This window comes from Nicotiana tabacum, chromosome 24, assembly GCF_000715075.1.
Source record: "Nicotiana tabacum cultivar K326 chromosome 24, ASM71507v2, whole genome shotgun sequence".
Lineage (NCBI taxonomy): Eukaryota > Viridiplantae > Streptophyta > Magnoliopsida > Solanales > Solanaceae > Nicotiana > Nicotiana tabacum.
In genome coordinates this window covers 93690774-93715608 of record NC_134103.1, presented here as the reverse complement: position 1 = coordinate 93715608, position 24835 = coordinate 93690774, and the positions used below count along the sequence as shown (strand labels likewise).

The 24835-nt window shown below is 34.3% G+C and overlaps 3 protein-coding genes across 3 annotated transcripts; 2 read left to right on the top strand and 1 right to left on the bottom strand.

Moving 5' to 3' along the window:
- The first annotated feature begins 8 nt into the window (after positions 1-8).
- On the top strand, positions 9-5447 carry LOC107779543 (uncharacterized). The gene is made up of 3 exons (XM_016599992.2): positions 9-293; positions 416-478; positions 5216-5447. The coding sequence occupies exons 1-3, from the start codon at positions 100-102 to the stop codon at positions 5319-5321; spliced, it is 363 nt and encodes a 120-aa protein (XP_016455478.1). The 5' UTR covers positions 9-99; the 3' UTR covers positions 5322-5447.
- A 966-nt stretch (positions 5448-6413) lies between these two features.
- On the top strand, positions 6414-12603 carry LOC107779542 (uncharacterized). The gene is made up of 5 exons (XM_016599991.2): positions 6414-6799; positions 9829-9929; positions 10289-10405; positions 10489-10590; positions 12235-12603. Exons 1-5 carry the CDS (start codon positions 6565-6567, stop codon positions 12403-12405), a joined length of 726 nt encoding a protein of 241 aa, XP_016455477.1. The 5' UTR covers positions 6414-6564; the 3' UTR covers positions 12406-12603.
- A 4810-nt stretch (positions 12604-17413) lies between these two features.
- Positions 17414-19057, bottom strand: LOC107779545 (uncharacterized). Its single transcript, XM_016599994.2, has 4 exons — positions 19028-19057; positions 18745-18919; positions 18418-18547; positions 17414-18200 (listed from the first exon to the last, which is right to left on the bottom strand). The coding sequence occupies exons 1-4, from the start codon at positions 19055-19057 to the stop codon at positions 17606-17608; spliced, it is 930 nt and encodes a 309-aa protein (XP_016455480.2). The 3' UTR covers positions 17414-17605.
- Positions 19058-24835: the final 5778 nt, after the last annotated feature.

Here is a 24835-nt window from a genome sequence, read left to right as displayed (position 1 = left end):
TTTAACGACATCGTATTGCTGGAAGTTATATATAACTACATACTCTAGGGTTTCGGCTTCTGAACCGTCAATCGTAAAACCCTCAATTTGCAGTGAACAATGGGGGGAAAGTGTCCTCACCGGAGCGTGAAGAAGCGACGGTACTCCCATAAACAATTTCGCCGCACCAAATTCCTTGTGAAAGGCGACGATGCCGTTTTTGATGAGCTCAAACGGCCGGAAGGGGAGCGAAAACCATTGCCCGTCGACGAAGATCTTCCCGGCATGGGACAATATTACTGTTTCCATTGCGAGTAATTCCAACTTCCTTACAACTCAATTAGTAGATATTTTAATTCAATTTAACACATTTTTCTTCTTTTGTTTTGTGTTTACTTATAAATGTCCTTAATTTTGTCTTGCCTAATTGTATCAGTCGTTATTTTGCAAATGTTACGGTGAGAGACGAACATTTCAAGACCAAAAAGCACAGGAAGCGGTATGATTATGTTTTCCACCTAATTCAGTTTCTTTTTCTACATGTATAATTGTTTAATATTGGTTCGCATGAGTCAAATTTGAAATTAAGTGAAGGTCTGGAGTTCAATTTTATTTTTAGTTCTATTTCTCTGAGGTAATGGAGCTTAAAGCTGATTCTATGAGTCCACTCCTAGATTGTGTGTCTGTAATTCTGTATAGGGATAAGTAGTGTGACATTTAGAGTACTCTATTTTTACGACAACCCTTCTAACATGAAGGATATCTTTACAAATTATTTCATATTAGCAAATAGAATAAAAACCAGTCCTCCATGTAGGGTTGATTTTTAAGAGAATCCTTCCGAGATGAAGAATCATCTTTATAAAATACCAGTGTTTTTTTTGAGAGCGAGAAGCACAAAAAAGCGACAGGGGATCGCCTCGCTTCAAAAGCGAAGCGCACACTTCATTGAAGTGAAGCGCAATTTTAAAAAAACATAATGTAAACCTTGCAAAGACACAATATAAATAATCAAAAAGTTCAATTTAAAGACTTAAAAGTAGGTACCACCAAATCCTCCACAAACCATAGGACAAGCAAAATCAAAGCTACTAAATTACTAGAATCAACATCTTATTCTTCTACTCTTCTTGTTCTTCTTCAAGATTGTCAAAATCTTGAATTCCTCTTTTATCTTCATATTATCCCTATTAAGATATAAGAAAATACATAATCAAATAAACTGAAAATACATATAATAATTAATTTTATAAACTGAAAATACATATAATATATATAATAATTAATTTTATAAACTGAATTACACATTAAAAAAATCAAATAAACTGAAAATATAACACACACACACACATATATATATATATAATACTTAATTTTATAAACTGAAATACATATAAAATTAATCAAATAAACTGAAAATATAACATATATATAATAATTAATTTTATAAACTGAAATACACATTAAAAAAATCAAATAAACTGAAAATATAACATATATATAATAATTAATTTTATAAACTGAAATACACATTAAAAAAATCAAATAAACTGAAAAATATAACATATATATATATAATAATTAATTTTATAAACTAAAATACATATTAAAATTAATAAATAAGAAGAATGGAAGAAGAAGCAGAAGAAAAATTACCTGGAGGCTGAAACCCTAGCTGGCTGCTGCTCCTAACCTTGGGAAGGAGAAAGAATGGTCTTTTCACTTTGGGTCTGTTTTGTATAATAAAAATAAAGACTCAAACTTTTTATTTTTTAAAATGACCCCTCTGAACAGAAGCGAGCGCTTCTGTGCTTCTCGCTTCTTGGTCGCTTCGCGCTTTTTTGGCTGAAGCGATCGCTTCTGCCGGTCATGTCGCCTCAGTCAGGAAAAAGCGACGGTTTCTCGCTTCGCCTCGCTTCTCGCTTAAAGCGACGAAGCGCTCGCTTTTCAAAACACTGTAAAATACTTAATATTAATCTAGAAAAACTAATCGTCCATTCCATTAGAGGAACTGGAAGAACGATACGAGAGGGAGTCAAGGTGAGTTCCCTCCATCACGATCAAATCACTAGATCCTCTTGAGTTTCAGCCTCTATGTCCCTTCAATATTGATTTCTGGAGTTCTGAAGCTGAGTGCTTAGAACCTCAGTGTCTTTTTTCAACTCTTCAATGTTGAGTTTAGAAGGAGGAACGTTGTTATTAGCCATTTCTCCTTTCCAAGTTTTGTGCACATCATTATCACAAAAATAAAGCCTTTTTAGCAAAAATTATCACCTGCCGGTTGATGATTCATTTACCCTTTGTTAGATGCCTATTTTAATGCAAATTAATTAAGTAGTGTCTTTTCATATTCTTCTTTGCAGTCACGTTCCATTCAAGCGTAAAAAAATGAATATGAAAAGACATGGCTGAAATTATTATAGATACTATTTTATGTATAAAGTGTAAATAAGAATAATTGAAAATCCAGTAGTTTACCCTGAAGTTCAAATTTCTGAAAATATCATGGAAATTGCTAAATTTGGAACTCCAGGACATTGTAGTGGATTTCGAACCTGGACAAATGAGATGCAAATTGTCCTGGTGTTAAAAAATTCTAGCAACAAAAACAACTAGACATTAAATTTTAAAAAGCATATAATTTTGCATTAATATATCTAAGAAAATGGGAAGGGGAACCTTGGAGCGCCGGTAAAGTTGTCTCCTCATGACCTGTAGGTTACGGGTTCAAGCCGTGGAATCATCCACTAATACTTCCATTAGGCAGGCTGTCTACATCAGTATTGTGAAGAGCATGAAGCGAGGAAAAACGACAAGCCCCTTTTCGCTTAAAGCAACACTCACTTTTTTGAAGTGAAACGGAATTAAAAAAAATACTAAAATAAATATTGCATAGACAACACATGTAACTATAAACAAATGTTCAATACTTCAATGTAAAAACTAAAGAGTAGCATCAATGAAAGCACAAGATGAGCATCCTATTCTTCTACAAGATTGTCAAATTCTTGTATTCCACTATCATTAAGCCCAAGTCGAGTCTTTCCTATCTTCTTTTGGTGCCATTAAAAGAACAACTTAAGAATAAAAAGAAAATTGGCAGTCACAACAACTGAAGAACTGAAAAACAAAATTTTTTTTGGCAGCAACTCGTTTTAATTTAATAGCCCAAAAAACGAAAAAAAAAGAAGAAGAGATCGAGAAAAAGAAGAACTGAAGAAGAAAAAAAAATTGGCAGCATTTTGCTGCAATTCTAAGCAAAGAAGGAAGGAAAGGAGGAGGAGGAGGAGGAGGAGGAGGAGGAAGAAATCATACCCGGGCTCGAACTCGAAGAACTTTGAACTTGAAGAGTGCTGAAAATTGAAAACCCTAGTCGCCGCTCTGCTGCTTGCTGATTTTGTGATAGAAGACTGAGTTTTTTTTCGTTGGCAGTGACTTGAACACAGAAGCGAGCGCTTCTGTCGCTTCTCACTTTTTGGCAGAAGCGCTCGCTTCCAACCTCCTGCTATGCTTCACCCAACATTCACAGACTCGACGCCTCGCTTTGCTTCGCGCTGAAGCGAGCGCTTTTCACAACATTGGTCTACATCACAGCCCTTGGGGGGCGGCCCTTCCCTGGACTTTGCGTGAATGTGGAATGTCTTGTGCACCGGATTGCCCATATCTAATAAAATGATACTAAGAAGAGCACAATTTTCATTGCACAAAAATAACTTTTCAAAAAATAAATAAAAATACCTAATGATAAGGATAACAAATTGATCCTTAGAATATCACCATTTTTATTGCACAGAAATGTTTATCGCAAGCCAAGAACCCAAAGATCAGCAGGATCATCAAAATCAGAGATGATAATAGGAGACTCAACCAACGGACTACATTCCCTATGAGCGAGCTTAATACGACGACGTTTAGCATCAAACTGATACCGGAAGATTTCTAATTTGGCCTGAATGGGAGTAACAAAGTGCAATTCTTCGTTCTTAGACATGGACACCATCAAAGACTAGTTCCTCCCTTATTTTGTTGGAAGTGCCTTTCACTGCTAACAGGTTTTCTAGACATTTGTTCAAAGTAAAAAACAATAACTATTAATTTGTATATGTTTCTAATACAAGAACAAAGGCTATTTATAGCCAAAGTTAACACCTACCACATGCATATTGATTTACTCTGCATTCGTAGTATTTCTCAATGCAAAATAAATGAAAATAGTGTTTGTATTCAATTCATCTTATACATGTATCATTGAGAAGGTGTATTAATAAAATACATGCCTTCAATTGCAAAAGACAAAAACATTCACTTATAACTGATGCATGTGATGTGAACTTTTACATTTCATCATTGTATCCAGGATAGTATCTTGGATTTCAAAATTCTATAGGTAGAACCCTAGGATAGTACCTAAAATTTCACACTTATGCATTCATGAATCCAAGATAGTATTCTGGAATTTCACACTTCAAGATGTAGTTAGATACTAGTTCCCATTATTTTTTTAGGAGTTTTAAAGTTGAATGACAAGACAATATATGTGTATGACTCCTGTGGTTCTGGCTATGGGAGTATTCAACTTGGATTTTTGAATGCTGAAGTGTGAAATTTCAGCATTTTGTGTTGAATATCACCTGTGGTAATTGTAAATAAAAGTTGTCTTTTGCAATCGAAGTAAGTTGACTGCAATAGGTATTTTATTAAATGCAATGTGTTTATCAAGATATACGTACCAGTCAAATTGAATGCAAATACTATTTTGCATTAAAAAATGCTACTAGTGTAGAATAAATGAATGTTATGGTGGTAGGTGCTAACTTCGGTTGTAAATAGCCTTTGTTCTTGTAGTAGTTACATATACAAATCAATAGGTTAGAGCTTTGAAGTCACCCTGAACAATTTTTTTCTATCAGATTTTCTATTTCGTTTTAGTCAGCGCTGAGTGGGTTGGTTTCTTGGATAGTTAAGGATATATCCTGAGGTGTAAATATGACATACGTAGTGAAAGGAGATGGTGTATGGGAGTAAAAATTCCTCTCATTTGGCTATAAAAAAATAGGATGTTTATCAGCTAGAAATATGCAACTCACATATACAAGTTTGAGTTATTAGTTGTTAGCCCGTGGTTTCTTATGCTAGTTGATGTATACTTATTTCTGGTTTTATGATTGTGATTTATAATCTGGAAAACAGGTAGAGAAACCTTGTATATTTACCTGGCTAGTTGTTGTTTATGTAGAGTGAAGCTAATGATGGGCCCTGCACCACACACACAACTGGATGCTGAATTGGCAGCTGGAATGGGCATGCCAGATAATGGTCCGAAGTTAATGTCAATGAGTTGAACCTCCCCTTTTCTGTTTCTGTCTATGTAGCTCCTTCGATACTAATTTACTTATTTGAGTTCTGTAAATGTTTTTAACAGTTTCTGTAAGGAACTAGCAATATAGCTAAATTTTGTTGGCTGTTCATGTGTTCATGATTCCCAGCTTTGCTAGTAGTGTCCTAAATTTTGTTTCTTTTGCGTCAACAAAGGATCTTAATGTTTAGTTTCTTCCCCCCTCAATAATTTTGGGTCGACAGAAAATGTGCTTATTTCATCAAAGGGAAGAATTTCTCTAAGAAAGGTCGTATCTCATTCCACTAATGGAAGTGTCGATATTGGTTCTCTTAGTTATTATTTCTTTCAACACTATCACATAATATTTCATTTCTAGTTTCTGATATTCCCTTTTAGTGATATGTTGTTAATATAGAAGAGATTGAGTGTTTTAATTAATTGCACTGGATTCTTAATCATTTAATCATTCAACTTTAACCATTTCATGGAATTCTAAATATAACAAGTAGTGTCCTGAAAGTGTAATGTCTTAAATCTATATACAACAACAAACCCAGTGATTTTAACTAGCCCAGTCTTAAATCTATATAAAGAATAAAAACTTCACCAAAATAAAATATAAAAAATTTAACTAAATATGATTTTAACTAATTTCACAATATTCAAATTATGAATAAATTTTATCTACAAGTATGCGAAGAAGTGTTTTTGTAAGTATATATTTACAATTATTAAACAGCTTAACACTTAATTTTTTTCTGTGTAAAACACTAATTAATTAAACTTTCTACAGGTATATAAGAAATCACCAACAATCAGATAATCATAAAAATGTTTCCAGTTAAGAGAAATTAAATTGAAAAGAATATTGCTTGTTTATTTCAAAATTCGAACTACTTATTAGAAAATATGCATCCAAACACTTACTCTTTTAAGCACATCTGTTTTTTTCCCCCAAAAGAATTCTTTTAAAATACTTCATGCAAAAATTATCCAGAAACGTAAAAGGCAATAGGACCAACCGTTTCAGACCCGGTTCAATCTCCCATAATAATAATCCTATTAACCACCGCCCCCAACGTAATTAAACCGATTTTTTTGTCCACGTGTCATCCTCAATTCCTGTGGCGTCAATTTCTTCTCCTTTCCTTTTCTCCCCATTTTTTCTTTTCCCTCTTTACTTTCTCAGATTCCGATCATTTTCCTTCTCCGATTCCTCCCTTGAGATTCCTCCTCCCGTCCGAACAATGTCGGAGATCGCAGTTGTCTGTTTCACCTCCGTCTATTCTATTCCTCTCCTAAAAGAACCCCCGTGTTCCTCCGGTTCATCATCTTTGCCTTATCGTAAACCGCCGCTTTTCTCGAGTCAATCGTCGATCCGCTCCATCCGGTTCGTCGCGAAGGCGTCCGGTTCAGGCGGTTTCTTTGGCGGTGATGCACTTGGACCTTATCCTTGGGAATCTTCTGACTCTGATGATCCTTGTATGTCTCTTGATATTTTTTGTTTAAAACTTAAAAGCAAAAAATTACTTTTTTTTTTCCTTTTTGCTGCTTGATCTTTGAGATGTTCTTCTTTACTGTTCATTTTAGCCTATGATGATATCAGTCAAAGCTTCTCGATCTCAAGCTAGTTGGATTCGGCTATATGAATTTTGTTTAAATATATTTGATCTGTTCAAGTCTATTTTATTTCAATAGTATATTTTTAAGGCAAATTAGGCTTCAGTTCTAGAGGATATTTAAATCTTACACTTATCCTGCGCTAAGACCCATATCCAAAATAAAAGAGACTATCAAATATCATACTTAAGTGAAATGTAGCAACAACGATTGAGCTTAATTTCAACTAGTTGGTATCATATATAATGAGTCAAGGAGCTAGAAATTATGCAAGGTGGTTCAAAAAAAATAAACCAAAATGTCACATTTCTTATTTGGACCTGTGACCTAAAGCAATTTCTAAATTCACATTTGCCACTGCACTAAAATCTTCCTTTATTCCAAGGGGATTCTAACAATTTATATATGACCAACAAATTCGTTTTTTCCCTACTTGTGTAGCATAATTTTCCAACCGAGGTGATTTAAGTGAACCCCCTTGGCTCTATATGCTCCGCCCCTGTATCTAATGGTAGATTAGAAAAAATTTTAAGGCTTGACTGAGCATAAAATAAGGATATATTTTGATGTATGTGTTGGATTTAGCTTTTGTTTCCAGTAATGCCATAGAGACACTTGTTTAAGCTTTCATACGAATTAGGTGCTGAATGTTCATTCTCTATCTATAGTTTGCCTTTTTCATTTTACTATCACTCTATCTTTGTTTAGATTAATGATTTTCCTGTTGTGTAGTTTAGTTTATGTGTGTGTGTGTGTGTGGTGTGTGGTGGTGGTGGTGGTGGTTGGGGGGGGGGGGTGTGTGGTTAAAGACGTTTTATTAGGAAGTGTAATGTTGCTCTTCTCTTTCTAGAAAAAAGAAGGGGAAGTAGTCTTTCTCTTCAATATTAGAAAGAATTGTACTTGTGTTAGTTTCCTTGTCAGTTAATGTTGGAGTCATTAGGTCATTCTTCTCTCCACCTCAAAGTTAAAGTTTATTGATATTTTTATATTCTGCTTAAGAAAACGAGGCCATATTTGATTTAAGGTTCAATTCTCTCTCTTGGATAAACGAGGCCAAATTTGAAAAAGTTGTGCTAGCTGTAATTCCTTGACGGATTTTAATTTAGTGACCATGATGCACTAGTATGTCAATAGATGTTTATACAGTTTTTAAGTGTGGATTTTGTGGCCATACACCCTTAATAGAAGGAAGGTAGAAATGGCGTTAGCTTGGAATGCTTCGATAACGACTCCAAAATATCCTACGGGCAATGCATTACATCTCAAGTTGTGCAAACAATTTGTTAAACAGTTTAATCAGATTTCATATACAGAAAATCCTAGTACAGTTCCGAATCAAGGACACTGTGCTTGATGCTGTTATATGCATCTGTTGTTGTGATCCATAGTTAATAGTTGTCCTTGAAAACCAAAGGGAAAAAAATGAGCAACACCTCCATGACTCCATCGTCTAAGAAAATAGGAGATAACTTAAGTGATGAGGAATTTGGTTTTCGGTGCAACATGATGGACGAATCAGTGTCATTTTGTATCTCATTGATGTTTTTCTCAGCCATAATGCTTATTCGTGTATCTTTGGTAGAGACTCTTTTAACATGGCCGCATGGATAACAATTATCATGTTAAACTTCTCAGTAGTACGAAACCATGCAGAAATGGTGAACATGGTTATTCAAATTCAAAAAGGAAGAAGTAGTGTTTTATCAACCAAATAGTAGAGACTTGCTTGTTATGAAACAAATTTTTTGAGATTCTAATGAGTTTATGTTTCTGCTTGGCCATATATCACACCCCTCAACATGGCTTTACCTTTATTCCCCCTCTTTTCTTTGGGACTAGGACTCACCATAAAACCAGGGATGGTGGCTTCTAACTTTACTATGAACATATTGCACTTATGTGATGAACCATTAATTGGTAAGTATGTTCTCAAGGCTTCTTTAGACACACCATTTAACACTGTACAACAACAACAACAATAACTACAACAACAACATATCCAGTTTAGTCCTACAAGTGGGGTCTTGGGAGGGTAATGTGTACGTAGACCTTACCCCTACCCGGTAAGGTAGAGAGGCAAACACCATTTAACACTTTAATAACCTAAATTGTGGTAATGGAATTCTTATTGGGAAAAGATAAAATATTTTGTCAGGCAAGAAATGCATAGCTAATTATAGGAGAGAGAGAAAGTTTTGTAAAATTTTGAACACCGCTGAACTTGATGTTTAGCATATATGCAAGAAGCATCTAGAATTCTTCAAAGTTGGTGCTCACACATCTGCCTCATCGAGGATCGGATATTTTTTAATTTATTACGAACTTTTTATTGTTTTGATCTGAGATGAAAGATAACAGGTGAGGAATCTCTGTTAGGATTGGTTAAGGACAGTCAAGTTTCATTTGTATCATGTCACATTTGGTCCTGTGACTCCAATACTGTCCTGAAACATCAACCATGTTTTCATTGGTTTATGGGCAAGTTTATTGTTCTATGGCAGGTCCAAATATCTGATGAATTCTCTCTCTCTCTCTCTCTCTCTCTCTCTCTGTGTGTGTGTGTGCGCGCGCGCGTTAAAATAAGTAGCATAAAATCAAACACTAGAAAGATGTATGTCCAATCATGTAAAATGCATACTTCTGACTCCAAAGGTCCCTTTGCACAGACTCGAATGAAAGAGTAATTATTGGTTTGATGTTTTACAGGCATTTATTTCTTTTTAATTTTTTCTTCCTTTTGACTATGTGTGGAATGTCCTGTTTTGTATACATATAGTTCATCATTTAAGTAGGATATGTCTTCACTTTTATAGTCACTTGGTTGTCATAGTCGATTAACTTTCTGTTTGAGTTCAATCATTTTGTTTGAAGTGTTCCTCTGATATGTGCAGCTGTGCAGTGGGTACAGGAGGAGAAAATCACACTGTTCACTGCTGATGGACTGATTCAAATTGGGGGCAACATGGTCCCGCGACAAATGTCTTCCTTTGATGTATGCTTAGTTTCCCCCCATTTGGGGAGGAAACATTAGTTCTATCCTTGTTTTATCTTGCCATATAAATGAATATTCATTCTTCTATTTTCTTGCAACAATTATATCTCATTCATTGGATCTCTCAACACTGTTAGGTGTATTAGTTTATTCGACTTTGGAAGATACACAACATACTTGTAAAATTGATTAGGTCTGCAGTTTGTAGAAGTTTATGAGACACGTCGCATAATCTACATATCTTCTTGGGATACTCCCTGCTCCCCTCTTCCCGTACTTAATCTACTCTGTTTAGTAAGGACAGTTGCTTCTGCAAATGATTATGCACAGTTCGTCTGATATTTTATTTTGACATGCAGAAGAAGCAGGGAAAATTGAAAGCATCTCCAAGATTTCAACGATTTCGCGAGAGCAGTTACATGGATCCAAATCAAGGCCTCTGTTTGGGTGCTCTCTTTGACATCGCAGCAACTAATGTAAAATTTCTGCTACTTGTTGACTTTTATTATTCAAGGTTTCCTTTCATCTTAATGGGAATTGGAATTGGTGAATTTACCAGGGCCTTGACATGGGCAGGAAACTCTGCATAATTGGTTTTTGCCGTTCTATAGAGATGTTGAGTGACGTTGTGGAAGACACTGTTCTGGAGCACGGTGGTGAGGTAGATCCACTTATATCACTAATTTTTTTTTTCTTGGCTATGATCCTTTCATGTACCATTTTGATTGCAATTGCATGATAAGCACAAGGCTGCCTTGCTCTGTTCCTTTGTGAATCCACTGCATTTGTAATCATCTCGTAAAGTCTAGTTATCGGCCTGCTTTTGTACGTCTTGACTTATAGTCCTATTGTAGGCTTTGGATCAACATATTTAGGCCTCAAATATCATTGGCGATCAATTACCCAAGTCAAAAACTTTAATTCTATTTTGTTTATCATAGGACTCGTAAGTCATTCTTTTCAATTTTGGTTGACTTGTGAATACATTTTTTTAGTGGAGAACTCTCTCTAATTGGAAAAAAAAAAAAGGAACGTGGAGTGTTCTAATTATACTTGTAAGTTGCAGCCGTAGTGTTATTCCTTACTTAATGAGGTTAGTGGCTTTGTTTACTTAAATGATGTTTTAGTGAGTTGGATTTTGTTGGGTGGCATAATTCCAAGAAACTAATTGGAGTATATCCATTCAGAGAAAATTCAATTGGGGATCATATCTAACATTTCTTCTGGTATAACTCCTGAGGAAGTCCACATAAGATATCAAACAGCTCCCCCCCCCCCCAACCCCCACCCCCACCCCCACCCCCAACAACAAAGAAAAAAGAAGCTAACTCTTGACGCAAATTTTGACCTATGTGCTTTCTTTCTTCTGGATAACCACTAAAGTATATTCAGGTACTGCTGTAACCAGCGGAGCCACCTTAGGCTAAGGGGTGTCAATTGACACCGCCGGAAAATTATACTGCGTATCTAGGTCAAAAATTTATTTTTATGTATATATACTATATGCTGAATCCCTTAGCTTCTTTGTATATTTACTTCTTTATATTTTGACAACCTTTAGTGAAATTTCTGGCTCCGGCACTGGCTATAACCAGTGGCGGAGCCACATGCACCAAAGGGGTGTCAACCGACACCCCTTCGCCGGAAAATTACACTGTATAACTCGGTAATTTTTAAAAAAAAATATGTATATATACTATATAATGACACCTCTTGACTTATTGGTGAGTTTGTTTCTTTATATTTTGACTCCCCTTAATGAAAATCCCGGCTCCGCCACTGGCTATAACCTATCATAAAAGCATTAGTATTGGTCAACTTATTAAACCAGGTAATTCTTGAAACATAAACAAGGAATTTTGAGACTTATTTAAGACATTTCCTTGAACTAATCACAAGACTCACCATCACCCCGCATTAAACAACATTAAGGTACCAAAAATAAGTGCACTAGGAAACTGTGTCATCGCTTCTTAGCTAGATGTTTGAAACAAAGAAGTCCTAGGAAGGTGTTCTTGCAATTTCTTGTTCTTTTGCTAGTTGGACTATGCGGCTTTGATTACTCATTTAAGCCGTCTGTTGACATCTAGTCATGTTCGCGCTGGATACCCCTTTGGTTGTTCAATATGGAATTTCATATCAAGTCTTTGTACCAGTACTCAAACATACACAAAATTGCTCTTTGCTGATTTGTATAAACATGTTCTTTTAACCGCTAAATGTTCAATTAGGCGTCACTGGTCTTTTTATTAGGGAATTCATCACTTATTATTATGGCTTGACAAATTACTTTGTCATGCTACAGATTGTCTCTGCGGAGAAAGCCATCAAGGGTGATTTGCAGGAAAAGCTAACCATGACTGTCGCAGTGCCGCTACTTTGGGGGGTTCCTCCTGCATCTGAAACAATCCGCCTTGCAGTTCGAAATGGTGGAGGCATTGTAGATAAAGTTTACTGGCGATGGGACTTCCTGTAGATAAATATGTGAGCTCCCTGGCCTTTGTGTATTTGTAAATATTATTCTTCTTTGTACAAAATTGGAAAATGTAGCTTAACCTGTGGACACTGGATGTTAAAAATAGTTCATCCATTATTCTGAACTGTAAATGTAAATTGGCCCCCTCAAGATGACAAACTACCTGTCTATAAAAATTTAAGTTGAATTACTCTGAAATCTGTCATATTCATAAATTTTAAGCTAAAGATCCTTCAGGTTCAGGTTGTAGAGCAACTGTTTACTTCCAGCTTTCGATATATTTAAGTTGAACTAATACTACTTTGTTCACATATTTCCGTCACAATAAGCTTATGCCGCCTGCTAAATAGAAAGTTAAAAGAGTTTCTTAATTACAGTATAATGATTCTCTTTGTATAGCCAAAATATGATGACCCATAATTGAGAAACTTTACAAAATAGGTACTACTTAATATTCCGTAATAAAATAACTCAATCATAAATGTGTTCCTTTGTCTTTTCGAGTGATGAATTAACTAGTTAAGTGTCTAACACCTTTTGACCTTTTGCACACAAGAGAAGACATTCTTAGAGAACCATTTTCCCATGATCTTCTTTTAAATAAACTGTTGACGTAGCTGACAAAATCCATTACGTGTATCTGTTATTATATTATTCACAAGCTCACAAAAAAGGGGTGAAAAGGTCAATAAACTTTACTAGTAAATGAAAAACTTATAAATTATACAGCATCAAAAATAAAAATAAAAATGATTTGGATTTTTTTGGACTGCTTCCCTTTGAGGATTCCTTTTAACATGACTTGCTTCTAAACTGACTTGAGTTTCCACTTATTACAAAGATCTGAGTCTCCACTTTCTATAATTATGTCTTTTGTACCTCCCAAGTAACTATTTTTATGATATAAAAATGTTCAAACTCTAAAGTCATATCAAAAGGGTTATTAATATGTAATTGAAAGAGTGCAGATGAATTGTATAATAGAATCAGAATAACTCCCATAGTCTCTCTCTTTATTGAGGGGATATATATGAATTATGTGTTACAGTTGGAAATTAACCGGCCTTGTAATATTTGTATATTGTCTAATCACCCGTCTTAATCAGCGGCGTCTAACTAATTTTGTGTTATGGATTTTAGAAAAAATATGCAAGCAGCAACAAGGTTGAAAATATGATTGAAAAATTGTCTCTAAAATTTTATTAACCATAGGGCTTTAAATAGCCAAATAAATAAAGTAGTAGACTCCTACTACAACTAAATTACTAAACTCTTACTATAATTAAAATTCTGAATCTTCTAGCAGACTCCTCCTAAAACTAAATGACTAATTATTTCAGAAAACAGTAGCAGTAACAGATGCAAAATCTAACACTCCTCCTTGCTTCTGTTACTGCAATCTAAAGAAGGTCATCATCAATTCCTTCTTCTGCTATTAGTGCTTGTGCATGAGCACCTTTGAACTTGTACACTTTTGTAACATGACTTTTTTGTTTGTAATTTTCACATAATGCATCAGGTCTCCACCAACAAAATTTTTCTAAGTGTGTTTTCTTTTTGCAATATTTGCAATAAGGGATAATCGACTTTTTCTTTTTGGTATTTTGCATAAAAAATACCCTCAGAACTTTGTCTTGTCTGAAGGCCCTTCTTTGCTCTTGTGCTTGAAGAGCACTTATTAATTCTGCAACAGAGATGGTAGAGAGATCTTTAGACTCTTCCAGAGAGGAAATGTTGGATTCAAATCTCTATGGAATTGTCACAAGAATTTTTTTAACAATCCTGTTATTTTTGAAATCCTCGCCAAGTAACCTGATTTTATTGACAATTAAAGAAATTCGGTCAGAATATCATCTTGCATAAGAGATTCAAAATCTCTTTTCAAATTTAAAATCTGATTTTGTTTGCCTCGTTCACTTCCTTGATACTCCTGTTTGAGTGTTTTCCAAGCCTCTTTTGCTGTCTCACATGCAATGATTTTAGAGAAGATTGAATCTGCAACTGAATTTTGAATTATAGTTTTGGCTTTGTATTTTTTTGGTTTTCTCATTTGAATGAGCTTTGATTTGGGCAAGGGTAGGATTTGCAGGAAGTGGTTGTATAAGTTTGTCTTCCATTACAACTTCCCATAGATCATAAGTTTCAAGATAAGATTTCATCTTCACTGACCAAATCTGATAGTTTTTACCAGTGAAAGTTTGTGGGGTATTCAAAGAGAGACCGCTGCTTGCCATTGTTAAAAATTTGGTTAAAAATCAGTATGGATAAAAATGCGTATGGTTTAAAAGTGATTGAAATTGGTTGTTTTTTAGCGAATTTCTGTATTTCATTAGCTCGAGGTAATGATCCATGTGTTATAGATTTTAGAAAAAATATGCAAGCAGCAAGAAGGTTGAAAATAGGATTGAAAAACTGTCTCTAAAATTTTATTAATCATAGGGCTTTAAATAGCCAAATAAATAAAGTAGTAGACTCCTCCTACAACTAAATTACTAAACTCTTACTATAATTAAAATTCTGAATCTTCTAGCAGACTCCTCCTAAAACTAAACAACTAATTATTCTAGAAAACAGTAACAGTAACAGATGCAAAATCTAACATTTTGAACTAAGCAACTCGTGGCGTGAATCATTCCTCCTTTTCTTAATTATACTCTTTATTAAGAAAAAGATAAGCACTAATGCATGAAAGATGGATTTTGGAGCATCTCAATCATTGAACTTAAATGTTTTAAACAAGAAGAGGGCCATCAACATCAAGTCACTAGGAAATGTTATGACAAACACGTAACAAAATGTATACGAATATACCATCAATCACACAATATAAAGAATACAAAAAATGAACACAAAATTTATGAGGTTCAACTGATATGACCTCTAACAAAAAAGAGGGACAATTTCACTATGGTAAAAGAAAACCAATAGAATGTTACGAAATCTTAACCTATGTTATTGTATTTTTTACAATTTCACTTTACCAAGCCCTCTATAATCAAAGCAATAAAATTCCACTTGGTCGCGAGCGTTATGGGTCGATTTATAGTTTAGCTTATGAAAAGATATCCAAAATTAAAGGGCAAAAAACATAACTAGACAATATTTAAAGAAAAATTGCATACCCGTAGCCGCAATAATTAATTGTCATTCTATGACACCTGAATATTAACATAGCATAGCATAGCAGATTCAATAAAAATCCCTAAAATCAAGCTAGACAATAATCAACCCTAACATATCATTCCTATTTTTTTGCCCATAATTAAATCCCCAAAGATTCCTTCTCAAACAAGGGCAATGAATCATACACCTCAAAGTTAGGAATCATACACCTAAATTTAAGGATATGTTTAATTATTTTCTATAGAAAATGAAACAATATGGCCTATAGTTTTTTCTTTTATAATTCAAATTAGGATACTACACATTCTGTTTTAACATGTTACAAATTTGTTGGTGGACCGAGAATCACGTTCGTAACTATTCAAATAATCTCTTCTTTTTTCTTGCTATAAAATACTCTCCTTATATATTTTCTTTCATTTTGTATCATTTATAAAATATGAAACTAATAAATCTAGAATATATAATGTATAATAATATACATATGAAATCAAACAATTATAAAATAATATCAAATATTACTCTTATATATATTGAGGATAACAGTTAAAACAATACTACAACGTTGAATATACCACGTATTTTTAAAAAAACAATTACATCAAAATATATACACTGTTTATTTAATGTATATCATTATGAAATATACATTATATTTTATTATGTTTGCAAAGACATGGAGAAGTCCAAAAAATATTTCATGTCAAATATACATAAATTATATTTAGATTACACCCAAAATATATAAATGATACATTAAATATGTGCATGTGCCACAAGTCATATATGCAGTAATGTATAAATTATAAATATAAATGTATGTATATACAGCGGCGGAGTCACATGTTTGCCGGAAAATTACACTGTATCGCCGGAAAATTACACTATATAGTTCGGTAATTATTTTTAAATATGTATATATACTATATATAATGACACTCATTGACTTCTTGGTGAGTTTATTTCTTTATATTTTGACTCTCCTTAGTGAAAATCCTGGCTCCGCCACTGTGTATATACAAAGAAGAAGTAGCTTGAAGGCGGAAAAAAATTGGAATAGCAAAATTATTAGGTAATATTTGAAAAGAATATATGTAGATTGAAAAATGATCCCCACCACCCAAACCTAAAGTGAGATAGAGAAAAGTCAGTTATATTAAATTCCTTATTTAGTGGCATTCCTTAATTTGTGCATTCATTAATTGTGGCATAATCTTTACAGTATGCTAAGATTGTAAAAAAAAATTGCTATTTAAGGAATAAACTAAAATTAATATCATTTTGTTAAATAATTTTAAAAAAATGCTCAGCCATGTAAAAATCTCAAAATTGGAACCGGATTAACAGAAAATATTTAGACCATGAGCACCCAAGTAGACTTCCCTCGAATTTAAAGGAATAAAGCAGACCTTACCTCTACCCTGGGGTAGAGAGGCTGTTTTCGATAGACCCTCGGCTCCCTCCCTCAAAGAACTCTCCACCTTGCTCTTGGGGTGACTCGAACTCACAACCTTTTGGTTGTAAATGGAGTGTGCTTACCACCAGAGCAACTCACTCTTGTCTTAAATAAAGCAAAACAATAAAAATAATAAATAAATAAAACGGGGAGACTGCAATGGAGAAGACAAAAAATTGTGCATATTTAATTTCAGTTTGAAATTTGAACGGTGAACTGATGGTTTCTCTAATTTCTGGTACATTGTACATCTGAATACTTGAAGTTAGGACAGCAGTAGTAACACATGCACAAATTAAACTAAAGTTTTAACTATACAAACAAAAATATATTTAAGCTCAATTCAGCGACGGTATAAAACTATTTATCAACCAGATTAATTAATTGATAATTATAGATAAATCTTTTGATAAACATTAATTGGTAATTGGTTAAACTGATAACCAACTGTTATCACATATTCGAATTCACTGATCGTCTAAAGAATCTTTACATGTCAATATACATAACTCGAATAAAAAAAACCTGTTTGAACTCTTCTGATTTGAAGTCAAACAGTCAGCATTATATTGTTCATCACTCTTTCATGATCATAATCATTAGTGTACATCATATGACTTTTTATTCTGTCCTATTTTCATCAAGAAAGAAGTTGGTGTAGTTGTTATAAATGCTAGTAGTGCTAATTAGCTGCTTAATCTCCTCCAAACTACACTCTAATTGATTTTCCTCTTCATAACAACCCTTTCCACTTGGCTTTTCTTCAGCATATTTATTAGTACTACCATTTGTAATTGAGAACTTAGAACTATTCTGTTTCTCATCTACCCCATCATTTAAATAGCTAACCAATTTTTCACCTCCACTTGAACAACTACAAGTACTCAAGAAACTGCTTGATTGGGTAGATATAATATTGGTTTCATAGCCTGGGAAATTTGTAGCTGTTGAAGTGGGATAAAAATGGCTACTTGTATATTTATGAGCTGTTGTTGCTAATGAAAGAGCTGGTGATATAGAAGAATATAGTGATGAAACTAGGGATGAATTAGCTTGAAGAGGTGAAATTGATGAATGACATGTAGTTTGGTGAATTGGCCTAATTTGTTGAGGTGAAGAGACAAGAGGCATGAGTTTCTTCTTGAGCTTGGTATTCCAGTAGTTCTTGATATCATTGCCTGTCCTGCCTGGTAGCTGAGCAGCTATTATTGACCATCTGTATAGGCAAATTCAAGATTTAAATTTTATGAGTCTTTTGAAAATATTAGTTCAACATGTAATATTTATTCTACTTTTTCTAGTTTTACACACAAAATTATCTATGGTCTATAATGAAAATGATAGGTTCAGAAAACGCACACTTGATACTCTAAGTCCGCCTCTAACCTCCTCTACTTCATCTTTTATGAGATGGAGAAAGTAATAGAACATACCTGCTTCCAATCTTAGCATAAAGGCTGCAAATTACTTTGTCGTCTTCATCTGAAAACTCTCCATGTTTAATGTTGGGTCTAAGATAGTTTAACCATCTCAATCTGCAGCTCTTTCCACATCTTCTCAGCCCTGATAACAAGTAATCATGCAACGAATTAATAACTCGTTTAAGTGACATAACAGATCCAAAATTTAGATGTTGTGAGTTCTAAGTCGGAAGAATAGGTTCTAAAATGTATATCTAACTCTATCTATACTTGCTTTTTGCACATGTATATAGAATTCAACCATAAAACACTGAACAATCAATATATTATTGAAGATACCAGCTTTTTGTGGAAGAGCAATCCAGTTTCCACCAGTACCATATTTGTCTATATACTCTTTTAGTTTTGCATCTTCTTCAGGAGACCATGGCCCTCTTTTCACATTTTCTTTGTCACAACAAGGAGCTCTCCCCGTCTTGATGATTTCTACTTTCTGCTTGTTTTTTAATATGGTCTACCTTAGATGACTGGTTTTGAAAAAGCAAACAGTAGTATATATTTATTGATCAGAAAGATACATAAGTCAAAGGACAGACCTTAAACTTCAATTATCTAACACTACTCTTGAGTGATTAGTTGAAGTTTCAACCATAATATATTATTTGCACAAAAAGAAACCTTCCATTGGTCCTCTTACTTATATACGATAAAGAATTTTTATATTATCGGTTCATTTTAACCTATTGTATCAGGTTACCTGCTTAATATATAGGAAACTAATTCATACTTATTATTATAAATAGTTAGTTATATTTATCTGTCAAGTGATCTAATAGTGTAAATTTTTATACGTTAAACTTTTTTTTTATACCACATATATGAACAGTACAGATAGTATTGTATACGGTCAAAATCGAGTTTGTCCTTCGTGTGACTAATCAAGATTGGAGCTTGATGAACCGAGATTCGTCATTATAATATCGAGCTGTGATGTGAAGTTGGAAGGTCGAGCTCGAGACCCAGATACCGATCAGTACCGAGATCGAGTCAAGGTTGAGCTCGAGACCCAGAGACCGATCAATACCGAGATTGAGTCAAGGTCGAGCTCGAGACCCAGAGACCGACTAAGATCGAGACTGAGCCAAGGAACAAAAAAGGCGTTATAGCCGCATTTGGGGAGAGAATCACGGCTTGAATCAAGGAAAAGCTAATTAATTAATCTATCGCGGGATCCCCACTATGTATTTTTAATTATATCCAAAGTAGAATTCCTCCACTATATTAAGAGTTGCTATCATTTGTAAAGGGTAGTGATTGATTCATACATTCATACATTCTCAGATTCAGATTTTATTGAAATTTATATAACATCTAGCAAATATTATCTTTTTTTGGGTTTTTGATATTGATTCATCCTGTTCACTTATCAATCATTCTCTACTCAATTTGGGTTTGTATTCATTCCTTTTTACAGTTAATATTCGATATATCTTTACTTATTTTTTTCAATTTGTACCAAGTTATACCACGTATCCTTAGAACTACGTATAAATTCAATTCTATCCGGTTTTTGGGTAAACAAGTATAAAGTAAAATATTATTACCAGGAATTAAGATTCATTTGGGTGACAATTAGTGACAGGCTCGAATATGAGATTAATTATGAGTGAATTTGCTAGTAAAAACTGACATTCAGCTTGATATATTGGAGTATGAGGAGAGTATAAATTTTGAAGAAATTAGCAATGTCTAGACTTATGGTTGTACTTAGTATAAAGATTTTGTTCAAATTGTAATTAGTTTATTTCAATTTTCCTTTGCATGTTAATTATGATATTGGGTCTAATTTCTTTACCGATTTTTATTCTAATCTTCCTAAGGTAAACTTCATATAAATTATAGTCAATATGAACAACTTAATAAAATTACGCTAATTATTTTTTATTAAAAAAGAAAACAGAAAAACTACCGCAACTGCCCAATTACATGCATTCTGAAAAAGATTAAGGCTATGTTTGGGTGGGGGTGGGGTGGGGGGTGGGGACTGAGAAGGGATTAAATTGGTGGAATACACAACAAAAGAACAAACTCACCTTTGACTAATATAGTATTCCGTATGCATTATTGCAATAATATTGTACTATGTATTTTAATACCCATAAATGCAACCCCTTAATTAAGTTTTGACCCCCCCCCCCCCCCCAAAAAAAAAAGAATTATCGTCATCTTTATATTTATGTTTTTAAAATTTTTAGGAAGTTATCCTTTTTTATTTATGTTTTTAAAATTTTAGGAAGTTATTCATTTTTAATGAAATTATTTTAAACACTAGCAAGAATTATAGTGGGATGAATATGATCATTCCATCTTTAACTAAAGTTATCAGGTTCGTGTCCTAGACCAAAATTTTTGATAGAGAACACTTCCCCTCTAACATGTGTTGCGCAGCGCGAATCGGGAGTACCGGACACGTGGACACCGGGTGAAAGATAAATATAAGAAAACATTTTGAGCAAGTGACTGTTTTTCGTTGGTTTTTGGGGGGTGGGTGGAGGGGGTGGTTTTATCTATCTTCTTGGCCTTGGAATCTTCAATATTTGAAAATAATGGCCGAAAAAAGGAATAAGGAGGTAGAAAGTTGCTCAATAAACAACACATGGCGTGTCGAGGCAAGTTAAGATTAAATGAACTACACATACTGGACTAATAAAATACTACATACTTACTATTGTTTACTATCAACTTGACTTTGGTATTTGCTATCCAAATTATTTAAGCTGTCAAGCAGTCGATTTCGGTGTTCTCAAATGTACTTACTTAGCTTGCTCTTACGTTTGTATTCATGAAAATTAAATTACTCAACATTATTGGTTTCCAAAAGTTGTTGGGCAAATTTGGTAAAAGGTAGATGGCATTTGAAATCGAGGAATTTTTAGAAATCACTGTTGTTTTGTTGCTATTAACTTTCTATTCTTATCATATACATAATTATTTCATATAGCTACTATTCAGTTGTTACGGTAGTGTATTCGATGTATTCGCGCGGCTGTATTCATGAATACAGCAGCAAAAAACGCCTAAAATCAGGGCAGTCCAGCTGTACGCGCAAGTATTCACATGTATCCGTGTTGCTGTATAAAAGCGCCTAAAATCAGGGCAGTCCAGCTGTACGTGCATGTATTCACATGTATGCTCGCTGCTGTATTCATGAATACAGCTACTATTCAGTTGTTACGGTAGTGTATTCACATGTATTCGCGCTGCTGTATTCATGAATACAATAACAAAAAGCGCCTAAAATCAGGGCAGTCCAGATGTACGCGCATGTATTCACATGTATTCGCACCATGCATTCATGAATACAACAGTAAAAATCACATTAAAAATAGGTATATCCAACTGTCTAATAACGGAAATAATATCAATTAGCGTGATACACTCCTAATATAACTTAACAAAATCAATTCTCACATGCCTCATTATCAACTCAATTAATTAGAATAATTTTTTAGTTGTATTTAACTTTAGTATTTAGTGTATTTCAATATTTTTTTACTGTTGCATTCATTCAATGTTTGTATTTACTGTATTCGCTATTTTATATTCATTGTATTCAAATGAATTTGTATTAGCATCATTTTAGTTATTTCTAATACATGTCATTACTGTTGTATTCAATATATTTCATTGATTATATTAACTGTATTTCTATATGTATTCAGTATATTTTACTGTATTTCACTGTATTTTGAAATTAAATATATTCACTATTTATATTATGTTCTATTTTAATGTTTGTATTCAGTGTATTTCAATATTTATATCTTGTATTCACGCATGAATACATGTGTATTCATGCATGAATACATGTGTATTCAGCTGTATTAAAAAAATACAAACCTTCGAAATACATAAATACAGGCAAAAAATAATATATTTATACCAAAATACAATATATTTGAGTGAATTTATACAGAATACAACGTGTTTGTATCATTGTATGTGACTAAATAGCAAAGAAGGGAAGAAAATTCGTCGAATATGGCATTTTTCGGCCAAATAAAATATTGTATACATCGTATTAAAACTAAAAATGGAGACGAACAAAAATTCCGGCCCTCAAATCTTCTCCGGCGTAAAAAATATTGCAGTATTCGTGTAGAGGAATCCATTGCAATATTCAGCGTAGAGAAATTCACAGTCTCTTTCTTTCTAATATTGCAGTACAAATCCATTGCAAATATCCAGCGTAAAAACTAATTGTACAAATCTATTGCAATATCCGACATATAAACTAAGCAGGTATTCTGCTCGAACAGAGAGAGAGAGAGAGAGAGAGAGAGAGAGAGAGAGAGAGAAGAAAAATTTTGTTGGGATTTTGAGAGAGAATCGTGTGTTAATTGAAAGAAAAAGATAGAAGGAAGAGAGAGAAATAAAGAAGAAAACAACTGAGAGAGAATCTTGTGTTAATTGAAAGAAAGAGAGAGGAAAAACATAAATAGCATATTTCATGCCTCAATGGTAGTATATACCATAAATATCTATTTTGTTATAAAATATAAAAGGTATCTATAGAAAATAATATTTTAAAATAATTTTGATTTATAATAATCAAGAAGACCACTTATATATTTTGATGGCATTTGAAATAATTGTAACGACCCGGCCGGTCGTTTCGAGAGTTGTAGTCTCGTTCCCCTTTTCTGCTCATTTTTATGCTTCACTATTATTTTATGACTTATCGAGTTGGTTAGTTCGGGCCCAGAGAGATTTCAGAGTGAATTGAGACACTTAGTCTAATAATTGAAAACTTAAGTTGGAAAAGTCGACCGAATATCGATTTATGTGTAAACGACCTCGGATTTGAATTTTGATGGTTCCGTTAGATCCGTTAGGTGATTTTGGACTTAGGAGCGTATCAGGATTGTGATTTGGAGGTCCGTAGTGGAATTAGGCTTGAAATGACGAAAGTTGAGTTTTTGGGAAGTTTAACCGGGAGTGAACTTTTTGATACCGGGGTCGGATTGGAATTCCGAAAGTTGGAATGGGTTCGTGGTGTCATTCATGACTTGTGTGCAAAATTTGAGGTCAATCGGACGTGGTTTGATAGGTTTCGACGTCGTTTGTAGAATTTGGAAATTTTAAAGTTCATTAGGCTTGAATCCGTGTGGAATTCGTGTTTTTGACTTTTTTTGAGGTGATTTTTGGATTCAACTAAGTCCGCATGATATTTTAAGATGTGTTGGTATGTTTGGTTGAGGTCTCGGGGGCCTCGGGTTGATTTCAGGTGATTAACGGATGAAGTTTTGAAGTTGTAAGCTTGCTGAAGGTTTTCCACTGCTGGTATAATCGCACCTGCAGAGTGGGAACCGTAGGTGCGTGCCCGCAGAAGCGGCCAAGGAGTGATGCAGCAGAAGGTCGCAGGTGCGATGGCTTTTGCGTATCTGCGTAACCGTAGATGCGGCAGAAGGGCCGCAGAAGCGGATTTGGCCTTGAAGCTTGACTCCGCAGAAGCGGAGAATTATCTCATAGAAGAGAGTCCGCTGGAGCGGAAAAAGGGACGCAAGTGCGGAGTTAGATGCAGAAGCGGGCTCTGGGGCACACCTGCGAGACCGCAGAAGCGACTAAGTTGTCGCAGGTGCGGAAGACCTAGGCAGAACCTATAAATGCGAGACTTCGAGATTTTCACCTTTTTCATCATTTTGAGCTCGGACTTTGGAGGTTTTTGAGAGGGTTTTTGAAGAGATTACTGAGGTAATTTCCTTGTGTTCATTTTTCTTTAATAATGATATTTTTCCACCAATTTTTCACCTAGTTGGTATGTTTTTGAGGTGAAATTTGGGGATTTGAGGCTAGAAATTTGGAGAGTTAATTTTGGGGAATTGAATGGCCATTTGATGTCGGATTTTGATTAATTTGGCATAGTTAGACTCGTGAGTGAATGGGCTCTCGGGTTTTATGACTTTTGTCGGATTTCGATGGGCTCGGGGCCAACTTTTGACCAATTTCGGATTTTGGCTTATAATTTCGTATTTTTCTTGTGGAGTTGATTCCTTTAGTCCTTATTGATTATATTGTACTGCTTGTGGCTAGATTCGAGACGTTTGGAGGCCGATTCGCGAGACGAAGGCATATTGGAGTAGAGTTTTGCTCGGATTGAGGTAAGTAACAGTTTTAAATCTGGTCCTGAGGGTATGAAACCCGAATTTTGGTGTTATATGATTGTTTTGGAGGTGACACACATGCTAGGTGACGGGCGTGTGGGCGTGCACCGTGAGAATTGTGACTTGGTCCATTCCGTGAAACTGAGAAGGTGAATAAATTTGTTGTTAACTATATGCTCTTCATGTGTTATAGAAATTTGACTGTGAATCATGTTAGAGACCATAATTAGGCTATGTGTTGGTACTGTTGGGACCCACGAAAGTCG